General features: G+C 47.9%; 1 protein-coding gene across 1 annotated transcript in view; it reads right to left on the bottom strand.

The window, feature by feature from the left end:
- PDCD11 (programmed cell death 11) overlaps window positions 1-12,034 on the bottom strand; it is a 1,291,633-nt gene that overhangs the window by 394,578 nt on the left and 885,021 nt on the right. The window contains exon 24 of the mRNA XM_069611704.1: window positions 4,904-5,006. Coding sequence (XP_069467805.1) covers window positions 4,904-5,006 — 103 coding nt within the window. The remainder of the gene's footprint in view (window positions 1-4,903; window positions 5,007-12,034) is intronic.

Genomic DNA, 12,034 nt, shown 5'->3' with positions numbered 1-12,034 from the left:
AAATAAAAGTGCAGAAATCAGGTGTCAAGTGCTAGTAGGAGCTGTAAGAATACAGAAACAGTCCCTGAGTGCAAGGGTTGCCAGGGGGGCAAGGCAGGTGTTCAACTGGAAGTGAGGGTGACCTGGGCCCAAGATAAGAGGGTAGCCAGGTAACCAGTGCAGTTTCAGATTCAGCCAGGAGATCAGCAGGGGAGAGGAGCAGAGAAAGCAGAAACAAAAGGGGTATTGAGGGGAGTCTTGAGGTGCTTCCGGAACCGGACATGGTTCTCCTCAAGTTTCAGAGCGGCAGGGAGGCTGTTCCAGAGGGAGGCCCCAGTAGAAGAAAGATCTACCACCAACTCGCTGCTTGGAGAAGCGACTAACCCTGAGGGAGTTGGAGGCGGACGAATGAAGAGCTCGAGAAGGAAGATATTTAGGAAGAGAGAGTAGAAGGTGTGGAGGTCTCAGGCACTAGAAGGCCTTGTGAACAATACAGAGGGTTTTGAACTTAATCCTCGCCGCCACTGGGAGCCAGTGCAGAGCTTTCAGTCCTGAAGAGATACGATCCCTGGGCTTGAGGCCAAGGACAAGTCTAGCAGTCCTGTTTTGGATGAGTTGCAGAGGGCGGAGAGTAGAGGCAGGAAGATTTAGAAAGAGGCTGTTGCAGTAGTCCAGCCTAGAGAGAACCAGAGAGGCAGTGAGCTTCTGGGGGGAAGGAGAGGAAAGGAAGAATACCTCTAAGGAGGTGCAGCTGGTAGTGTGACTTCTTAGAGACATCAGAAATATGAGGAGAGAAGGAGAGTGTGGAGTTGAAGATGATCCCGAGGTTTTTAGCCTCACAGGTGGGAGCCGGAAGAGGGCCAAGGGAGGCCAGCCAGAGAGTGACAGGAAAGGAAGGAGCAGGTATGCCGATGAGGAGAATCTCAGTCTTCCTGGCATTAAGGCAGAGATCATTGGCGGCACACCACTCCTGGATGGAGGACTGTCCGAGATGAGAGAAGGAGAAGAGGTGGATGAAGGGAGCCTGAAAATTAGCTGAGTGTCATCTGCATAGCACTGGAAGTTGGGGCAGAGAGAGGCAATGCGGTGGGGAGCCAGGGAGAGAGGTTAGACCCCTGGGGAACAGGCAAAGTTCAGATTTCAGACGAAGTGGGATGGCTCAAAATGCAGGTCTTCTTGAGTCTACTGGGGTCTCCCGCCGAAGACAAAATAGACAGAGTATTTTCCCACCCTGGATGTCAGGGGAAGGAACAAGAAAGGACAAAACACTAAAATGGCAATAAAAGAAGACCGGGGCAATTTTGCTAAAGAATTGGTACCCATGGGTGCCTTTACCAGGGCTGTGGAAACAGTACACTGCAAAAGTGCACCAAATAAAAAGGTTCACTGCCACCAGCCATTAAAGCTACATTTGTCCTTGTAACATAAATGTGACTTTCAGCATAAGAAAGGGGATACCTAGTATCCCACAAGCACTCCACATAAGGTAGAGGGTGCTGGTCTCACCTAATAAAATGTAAAAGGGATCCAAACATCCTTTATACCCCTGGGAACTGTAGTTCGCACAAGGTTAGCCAGAGAAAGTTGCCAAAGAGGATACAATTAAAAAGGCACTATGGAGAGTCTTAACACAATGACACCCATAAAAAGAGCAAAGGACTGAGTGTGGACAAAGGTTCCCACTCACTAGGGTATAGGGAAATGTAATCTACCAGTAAAGCTCAAGGTTCTAGGGTTGAGACAGGTCAGGAAGATGCATCATTACTATGAAAATCTCACCTAATAGGGACATTCTGTCCAGGTTGTGGAGGGGAGTAAATGGAACAGTCACCGGGGACAATACATAAATGGACATACATAGAGTAAGGATAACCAACATTGGACATTTATAAGTGCAGGAAAAAGTACGGCCAGCTGTGCGGGGCGCAGCCATGATGGGTGTAGTGCTAAAATGGAGGCAGAGGAAGTGCGAGGCAGAGGAAGTGCGAGGCAGAGGAAGTGCGAGGCAGAGGCGACAAACATCTTTTAGCTACCAGGCAGATGAGAGCTACGTTAAGAGGGTAACTCAGAAGCGAGGAGGTAGGCTTTTATTATGGTTTTAAACAAATCCGTGTGGACTGTTTTGCAGATGTACAGGAGAAGAGAATTCCATGCAAGTGGACCAAGAAGAAAGAAAGAGCAGGGAGCGCACGGAGACACAAGGGTAGTCGAGGAGGCAGGGCAGAGATTACGGAAAGGCTTATAGAGTTGGATAGGGGAGGGTAGATAAAGTGGTGCCTTACCGTGGATAGATTTGTGAACCAGGAGAAAACATTTAAATCTGGCCCTGTTTTGCATTATCGGCCATCATGCCTGGTGACGGTACGAGGAAGTAGGTCTGAAGAGAGGGAGTTCAAATAGTCCTGGTAGCAAAGTTAATGATCTTGTCGAGAGGACAGAAAGCATAGTTGGATAGACCAAAGAGAGCTGGCACAGTAGTCTAGTTTAGAGAAGACAAGAGTGGTTAAGAGATGCTTGGTGGTTTTGAAAGTAAGGCGATGTCTGATTTTTCTAATATTTAGGAGGTTGAGGTGAGCTGCTGTTCCAGCTTGGAGATTAAAGTAGAGAAGGTGTGAGGAGGGTCATAGATGAAGTAGAGGTTTCTAGCTGAAGAAGAGTAGGGGAAAGTGTGAGGTGGGAACTGGATAGACTGAGGAAGAGATGAGGGAGAGCTTTTGGCAGGAGGAGGAGCACCTCTGTTTTGGTAGAGTTAGAGAGACAGTTGAAAATTTTGATAGAGAAATCGGAGGAGTGTTCAGGAAAAGAGAAGAAGATTTGGGTGTCGTCCGCAAAGAGTTGGTAAGAGAACGCAAAAGAGGAGATTAATGCCCCAAGAGCAGAAATGTAGATTGTAAAGAGGAGCAAACCCAAGACAGAGCCTTGTGGAACACCATCAGTTAGAGGGGTGAGTTGAGAGGTGTTGTTGCTCCAGGAGACAGAATTGGCGAGATGCAAGGTAGGATTCAATTCAGGCAAGGGCTCGATCACAGATCCCAAGAAAAAAAAAAAAGAGTATTAAGGAGATCAGAGTGATCGCCAGTGTCAAAGGCAGCAGACAGGTCAGGGAGAATTAGGATACAGGATAGGTTTGAGTGCTTAGCAGAGGCAATGAAGTTGGATGCATTGATGAGAGCAGTTTCCTTGGAGTGACAGGAGCGGGAAACTGCTTGTAGGGGGTCTTAAAGGTTGTGGATGTTTAAGAAATTGGCAAGACAGTAGAACACAACCCTTTCGGCGACTTTAGAGTAGTGCAGAAGGAGAGAGACAGGGCAAATGTTAGCCAGTAGGTTCGGGTCAGCTCCTTGCTTTTTTAGGAGAGGGAAGACCGTGGCTATTTTAAAAACAGAGGTAAAGCAAGCGTAGTCGAAGAACAGGTTGAAGAATTCAGCAAAGTCAGAGCGCACTGTAGGGGCAATAGGCTGAACTAGCTGAGGAGCAAGAAGGTCTGATGAGGCGCAAGAGGGGTTAACCTTCATCAATAGAGATAGGACTTGGTCAGTATTGGTGTGACCACTTTTCAGAAAGTGGGAGATGGAGGCAGAGGATGATGGTAGAGAAGGTAGAGTATAAAATGTAGGAAATGGGAATGTGAGGAAGGTCAGGAGAGTGTTTAATTTTGGGAATTTGTGCAGTGAACTATTCAGCTAGGTCATCAGCTGTGAAAGTGGAGTTGATAGTAAGACTTTGGAGGACTGAGCTTAGGGTGCCCTGAAGCCAGCGAAGATGGTTGGACTGAGAGTCAATGAGGGTTAGGTAGAATTCCCTTTTTGCTGTTTCAAGAGTGGACTTGAGTGTTCAGGGCAGAGAGGTACAGTTGCAGGCCCTCATGCTAGTGGGTACGCCTCCATTTGCGCAGCAGCCAACGCATGACTGTGCTGAGAGAGCGTATGAAGGGGTGACCCATGGTTGAGGATGCTGAGACTTGGGGGGGTGAAAGTAAGCAATGGGAAGTGAAGTGAGAATGTGTCCTAATAGGGACTGGAAGCTGGAGAACGCAGTGTTGGTGGAAGAGGTAGCGGGTGTGGAGGAAGAGAGTGAACTGTAGGTCAGAGAGAAAGGGGGGGGGGGGAGAAATGGCAGAAGGTTTACATTTCCTTTAGGAATAGGTGAAGTCAGTGGTGAGGAAATGCCAGAGTGGAAAGGAGATGGTGATGGAAACAATTGAGTGATCCGATATGGATGTTTTAACAGTAGTATTAGTGGCTGAGAGATAGGTGGAGATGAAGAAGAGATCCAAAGAGTAACCCCCTATGTAGGTTATGGATAGAGTGGAGAGCGTAGTCACTAAGAAAAGACTCAAGTTCAGATTTCTGAAAAGTGGCTGGTGAGGAAAGGTTAAAGTCACCTAAGAGAATGAGGTAATGTTTAGTGGAAAGAGAATCATGGAGTTGCCCAAGGTCATCAAAGAATGGTCCAGTGAGACCAGGAGGGCGATAGATGGAGATGATGTGACCGAGTGAGACCAGGAGGGCGATAGATGGAGATGATGTGACCGAGTAAGGCAGAGCAATAGCAGAACAGTAATAATTGTTTGCATGCCTACAACGCAATTTGGTTTGCAGTGCAGGGATTTCAAGAGGGCAGGGCATTTTTTGGTTTTGGAGGGCCCCGGAAATACACTTCAAAATACTTTTGAAAGGCAAACACACCATTACAAAACTGGAATTTAATGGGGGAGGCTTGTCTTAAAAGCCAGGTTGCTGGATAGGAGTGCAAGGCAGAACACTAATAGCACAACTGGTCAATAGATACATGGCAGGCACACTTAACCTGTGCAGGACATAAAAAGCATCTGCTAATGTGCACCAAAGTTGAATTCTGATGGACATGAAAAATCAAAGGAAGGCAGATACATGTGGTATTAGAAAATAACAAATCGCATTACCTGTAAGCGATAGATGGAGACACATCTGGGAGACATCAGGACCAATAACGGTGGCAGACAAAGCCTGCCCCAACTTGAACTGTTTTTCTGGATGCTTCAACATCTAAATGAAGAATGGTTTTGAATGAATATACAATATTACATAGATGAACAGGCTTCATATTTGTACAGTTTGGGGATTTAAAGTAGCACAGTGAGTACCCTTGCTCTCTGTTGCTAGAATGATTAGGTTTAAAAGTCTGTACTGTCAATTTTCAGGTGCAGCATAACAGGTTCTTGCATCACCATACATAAAAGGGAAATGCACGGATTACAGTAAATTGATTTTATTTGTAGACATTTCAATGAGCTAGATGTGTAAAACATGAGTTGTATGTATAATGTACATTTAATACGATTTTTAACAGTCAAGATGTGTTAGTACTAGTCATGGTAACTTTTAATACTATTCCCCCCAGCACAAGTCCCTTCATTGAATCCATAAAGCTTAAACATCTCTGTTAAGAAGGATTTATAGAATCTGGACTGGTGGACAGATTTTAGAAGGCCACCCCAGTTACAGTGAACAAGGAACTCAGAGGTTAGCAAAACCCAATCAAGGTAAACGCAGAGAGCAGTTAAGGCGATTCTCAGGGGGGTGAGAGTGGGGTCAGGGGTCCACAATGAAACCCCACAGTGAATGACACAATAATTCAATTCAAACAGGAATGTATAAAAATACAATATTTATTCTAGGCCTGAAAAACACTAAAATGAAAACTAGCAGGTGATATCACACAATACTCATTAATAAACAAATACCTTCACCATAAATTCATAAAATGCATTCAAATTACTTAAACACTACAAGAGGTAAGTACATTAAAGTAGTAAAGATGGAACCCATTCACATGTGATTTTCCTTAACAATCCCTAAGAAGAACGGGGCCACACGGGAGTCCTAATGCTTCTCTCCAGAATGTATCTGTAGCAGGTAAGTTACTTGCCTTGGTGATTTTTCTAGTTAAGTCAAATGTGCGCTTATCTGTCGGATGGTACTGGCAGAATCGCGAATAAATGCAATGAGTGGAGTGGAATGTAAGGATACAAAGAGACTGGTTCTCAATGCTACCCTATGGAGGACAGGGGAGAGACCAATGCTTTTGCTTTTACTTACAGCCCCCAGATGACTTGATGGGTCGACTGGGAGTTGGATATCCTGCCATTGGTTTAGGTGAGAGGTGTCCAGGAGCTGCAGGTGCAAGAATTCTTCTGGTCAGGTCCAGATGAAAGATGCAACCCCTGGTGATGAAGAAATGGCAGATTCACTGAAGCAGGACTCTTCAGGACACTTTAAAGAATGGGGGAAGGCTAGTTCCAGTGATGGCCACCACACACTGACATCAGCAGGTTTCCTTCCAGTCACAGTTGAAGCTTCTCCAGGACAGGATCCCTTGAAGCTGGAATTCGGCAGGAAGGTGACCTACACAACAAGTTGGCGACCAGAATGGTGGAGGTTCTAGGGAGGGAGCCCACTGGAGTGCTGGTCAGTCCACTGGGTGGTCCAGGGACACTTCCAAAGGCTCTGGCCGGCTGGTTCCTCAAGAACAGTCCAGGGGTTGAAGCACCTCACAAGGCCTTCACAGATCAGTTTGTCAAACGGGGCTTTACCGGGCCAGAAGCAAGCAGGTATGCTGGGCCCCTTCAGGAGTAAGATCTTCAGTCGGCTGTTCTTCTACAAGGGATACAGGGCTGCAATGTTGGTTTGAAGAAATGACTGCAGGAGTCCTCTTATCCAAAATCCAGCCTGGAAGCAAGTCCAAACCCACCAATGTTAAGTATCTGCACCCTTGAAACAGCCAGTAGCTGTCCAATCAGGGACAACTATTTGTTTCAGTCATAGCCCACACCCAGAGTCTCTGGCTCCAGCAATGTGGAAAGGGATCAAACAGTCCCTCCCACTTCCTGAGCCAGACACACACAAAGGCATCACTAGCCCACGAAAGCAGCAGCTTTCTTGGGAAAGTGCAGGATCTTAAATCGGATTTCCTGGCAAGGCTGGAAGAAGAGCAAACAATATGGCCAAAGAAAACACGAAAATCTGTTGGCGTGCCCATTTTGGGGCACTGGCTACTTTTAGTAGCCATACGCGGTAAAAGCAAAACGTGCACACAAGAAAGAACACGCAAATTGTAAAAATATAATTGCTGCCACCAGCTTGTCTTTAGGCACATATAAACAAAATAAAAAATCCCAAGTGCTCAAGGCTAGGGTGACGCAAAGGTATCCCTGCTGCACTGCATTGTAAGATGCAGTGTGCACTGTTAAAACATTACCAAAAAAGTAGCACGACAAAAGGAAACCAGTTTCCCCAGTACTGACAGTCTGAAAGACTGATCAGTTCCCCCATAAGAAAATGAGGTTTCACTTCCCTGTAAAAGTTCAGGATAGGTTCAAAAACAGGAGCAACAAGTATGGGGGTCCATAGAATATGGAGGAAAAGATGCAAATGAGAAATCTTTCCTAACAGCGTTCAAGCCCAGAACTTTGGTGGTCTCCAGGTACTGCCACAAGTCAGCTCCTCAGCGTCCCAACATCAAGGGATCCTGGAGCATCTTCTGTGACCGTGACTGGAAGGGCTGACGCCGCCCGATGGTGGGCACCGTCCCTGGAACTCGCCTTTCCCCAACCTATGGTGTATCCTAAGGATGTCTGCATTGCAGTTTCTTGCATTTCTTCATCGGCGAGCTTGCATCTTGCAGCTGCACCCGACTGGAAGAATCCTCGAACCCGCAACTCAGTCACCTCTCACCAGAACCAACAGTGAAAGAACAAGCCCCCAGCGACCCTCAGAAGATACACATCTGGGAAAATTGGAGTCAGTGGGGTAAGTAAACACAATGTTTTAGGATTGTCTAAATTGAATTATTGTGTGCCATACTGTGTGGACTCATTGAGGGCTCCTGACCCCACTTGCTCTCCTGAGATTAAGCCTTGACTGCTTCATCCATGTATCTTGATTGGGATTTGGCTAACCTCTCAGAGTTCCCAGGTTCACTAGAACTCAGGTGGACTCCCAAAATCTGTCCACCAGGCCAGATTCTTGGAATACATGTTAACAAAAGGTCCAAACCACTTTGTGAAGGAAGGAAAGCCTCACACTAAGTAAATTTTTCTCTTTTGAAAAAGATGAGTTAGGGTAGCATAACAAAGTACCCTGCGGAAGCTATGGCAACCAGGAACATCAACTTAAAGATGAGCAAACTCAAAGGACACAAATGCAAAGTCTAACAGTGCCACAATGAGCAGTTGTTATGTAGAATTTCCATTTTGAGTGTACTCCTTCCCACTTGGGGAGTTCCCCAGCCTTTTTGCTGGACTATTGGATTTTTGGTCTAGTTCTCCCGAGTGAGTGGGAACCTTTTTCCTCACTCACTGACTCTAGCTTGGGAACCCTTTTGACCTCTTTGGGATACTACTTACTAGAGTTACTCTTTCCTTCATGTTTTATGCAATCTACATTGTATTATTGCAGCACATAACACTTTATGTGCAGTGTTGCTGGAAGCTTTTTGAGCTTCCCCTTTTATCTTCCTGTGTCAACACATGTTACCAGGATAGGGGGATAGATTTTTATCCTATCTATACTTTTCTTTCGTGAGATCAGCACACCTCACCTTATGTGGAGTGCTGAGGGGACACATAGTATCCTTTTTCTCAATTCTCCTGTAACTTTCTAGTTAGTTACAGTGACAAGTCGATCTCAGTGGCAGGTGGCAGTGGATGTTTTCTACCGATTGTTGTGAAACTTACATCGCCCGCTGTATTCACAGCTGTGGTAAGGAAAACATGGGTCACCATTGACATAAAATGGTGCCAGTCTACTTTTTTCGCCAACTCTCAACGACTTGTCCTTAGAGCCTTCTCCTGCTGACCTGGGTGGGGGAGATCCTGATCGCCTTTTGTCTTTGCAGGGTTCCCATGGACAGCCCGCGCATAGGGCTCCAGTGTGTCTGGAAAGACGCCCAAACTCCACTGGTCTTTGTCCTCCAGTATGTCTGCTTGGATCCAGTTCTGACTGGGTACCTGGCTGTCCTCTTGGGACAGCCACCACCCAAAGCATGAATGTGACATGCATGCTGATTGCCCGGGTTCCTGCATAGAAGGCGAGGGTATTGATGCTGAAGCCAGAGTCGACCACTGGAAGATCCATCCTAAGGAAGAAGAAAGAAGGACGCCTGCAGCCACCTCCGCTGACCGAGTGAGCAATGCAGCTCCAGCCCTTTCTTCTGTGCGATAGGAACAATCCAAACCGGAAGACTTCCTCCCTTGGACTGTGGGCCAAATCATTCTTGAGACCAGCTACAGTTGGAGCCATTCAGTGAGGAGCTGCGACCTTCCGGGCCTGCAAACTCCGATTACCCTGGGACCTCTGTACTGTGATCTGGGCCCTTAGGCTCTCTCACACTCTCTACCCCCCCACCCCCTACTGTTGCTATTATGGTACTGTGATCTGTGCCCTTTTGGCTCCTCCACTCTCTAGGACCCCACCCCGCTGGGGGGTACCGTTTTAACTGTTTTTATTGTTGATTGTTCCCATCTGGCCCTTCTGTGTGCTTCCTACTGTGTGATCCCCCTACCCCCTACGCATATTGCGTTGCACGGATCGTGCTGTGCATCTCTACTCTCTCTCTTCTGCTCCCCCCTCCTCCTCCTTCCTCCTCGCACCCTCTATGGTGCTTCCCGTCTCCACCATCTTCTCTAACTGCTACTCTATCTCCTATCCTATACCTCTCACTAAGGCAGGAAGGAATACGTTCAAGAGGGACATCCTGGTCTCCAACCATGGCCTCCCTATCGCCGATACCTACATCAGTGCTTCCGCCAGACAGACTCTTACTGGCATTCTCTTTGTCGTTCCCTCTCCATATCTATGGACCCCTCATATGGTCTCCGTTCGCTCTCCTTTTTCCTCCTCTCCCATTAATGGTGGCACTCAGTGGGCGGTCCCGTTGGCCTCCTTCCACTCCTCCAAGACCAATGTCTATCTGAATGGCACCGTCTTGGTCAAGGGCCCTCAGCCTAATCTCCTTTTCGATATGCAACTCCTGCGTCTTATCAACTTACTTTCTTCTCTAGCTACTCCTAACAGCACCTCTCTGGCATCCTCCTCATCTTCTCTTACTACCTTGCCATCTCCTACCTCCTCTGCCCACTCTGGGGCACCTCTACCACCTCAACAAGGTGTACCTCAAGCCTGTGCCCCTCCGGCGAAGTCTTTCAAATGTGGCAACCTGCACCACGTCGCTACTCTAAACTCTTGCTCTGCTGTCAAACACTCCTCTGACATCTGCCACTTTCTTGTAGAACTTGACCTGGCTGTCCTAGCTCTCAACGAGACATGGTTCACAATCAGCTGTGTCACAGGTTTTGACACTCTCCTCCGTGATGGCTACAAGATTCTCTGCAAACCTAGAACCAACGGCCCTGGAGGTGGAGTAGTCCTGATCTTTCCTGAGTGGGTCCCTGATTCTGTCATTCCTACGCAGGCCTACTCCTCCTTTGAATGCCTGGTCTTAGGCTCTCTAGCTCTCCTGGCCTCCCTCTTACTGTGGCCACCATTTACAGGACACCTGGCCAGGTCGCCCCATTCCTCAGAGTGGGCTGACCTCCCCTCTTCTCCTCAGAGACTTCATCATCCACCTGGATGCTACTAATCCTTCCTCTGGGCTCTTCTGCAACCTCTGAGACACTGTTTCCATTCTATCCTCAGGTCCAATACATTCGGCAGGGCACACCCTGGATGCTCCCATCTCTTCAGACATCCCCTTCTCGCACCCTCTCACTACTCCTCTTTCGTGGACTGACCACTTTCTGCTCTCCTCTAACCTGAAGCTCTCTGTCCCCTAGGAAAAGCCGACACCAGTACTGCCACCTACCTTCTAGGTCATTCGGCTCATGAAGTGTGCGTCAGTGGAGGCCTTTGCCGCTATTTCTCTGCACCTACTACAGCTGACTCGCACTCAAACACAGCCCTCTCTGACCTGCATCTTTCCATCTGCAACACTGGATGTCCCTGCTCCTGCCATGAGAATCCATCTGAAGCCTACCTCCAAGCGCAACCCTTGGTATGACTCCGACCTCACCACCCTGAAACTCAAGTGTAGGGTGGCTGAGTGGAGGGCATCGGGCGGATCCCACTGACAAACTGGCTTGCCGCCTGCTCCAAAGGCAATACAGAATCTCTGTCCTGTCCAAGAAGAGAGCCCACATCCAAGCCTGCGTCTCTGCAGCCTCTAACACAGCCGAACTCTTTAAAATCTGCAGTCTCCACCTCTCCTGTTCCCTCCAAGCCCCTTTGTATGGCTCTGGCTTCTCACTTCACCACTAAAACTCAGGTCATCCTGTCCGGTCTCTCTTCTTCCTCCCCCTCGCTCTCTTGGCCCCCCTCTGCCCGCCTGTCCCCCTCCTCCTTTCTCCTCTTTCTCTCAGACCACACCTGTCTATGTTTCTAGACAAGTCCGATCTATGAAAGTGTCATCGAAGCAGGTGCTCCCCTGCTCCTTCAGAACAATTGAGGACTACACTGACACCCTTGCTCCAGTGTTGGCCGATTTCTGCAATCACTCTTTTGGCACTAGAACTTTCCCCTGCCCTCAAGCACCCCTTTGTACACTACCTCCTGAAAAAGCCATCTGCCGATCCTTCTTGTCTGGCAAACTACCGCCTGATCTCAAAGTCCTGCAAAAGCTGCCCCTCTCCCAGCTTACTCTCCACACTGAATCTGGTTGTCTCCATGTCCACCAGTCTGGCTTCAGAGCAGCCAGAGGCACGGAAACTGCTATCCTGAACACCCTGTGAAGATCTGCTCACTAATCTCGATTCCAACCTTCCTTCTGTCCTCATCCACCTTGATCTCTCAACTGCTTTTGACATGGTCAATCATGCTATACTGTCTACATGAGAACCTGGGTATCATGGATCAAGCTTGGTTGACCTCCTTCCTCCTGGAGCGACCCTCCCAGATCCAACTTGGGTCCTTTCTCTCCACCACCACCACCACCTCTCTCCACATTTGGTGTTTCACAGGGCTCTAATGTCTCACCCTGGCTCTTCAATGTATACTTGGCCCCTTTGGCCCACCTTATCTCT

Source organism: Ambystoma mexicanum, chromosome 8, assembly GCF_040938575.1.
Source record: "Ambystoma mexicanum isolate Mex_15411 chromosome 8, UKY_AmexF1_1, whole genome shotgun sequence".
In the NCBI taxonomy this organism is placed as follows: Eukaryota; Metazoa; Chordata; class Amphibia; order Caudata; family Ambystomatidae; genus Ambystoma; species Ambystoma mexicanum.
This window is presented reverse-complemented; position numbering and strand designations above follow the sequence as displayed.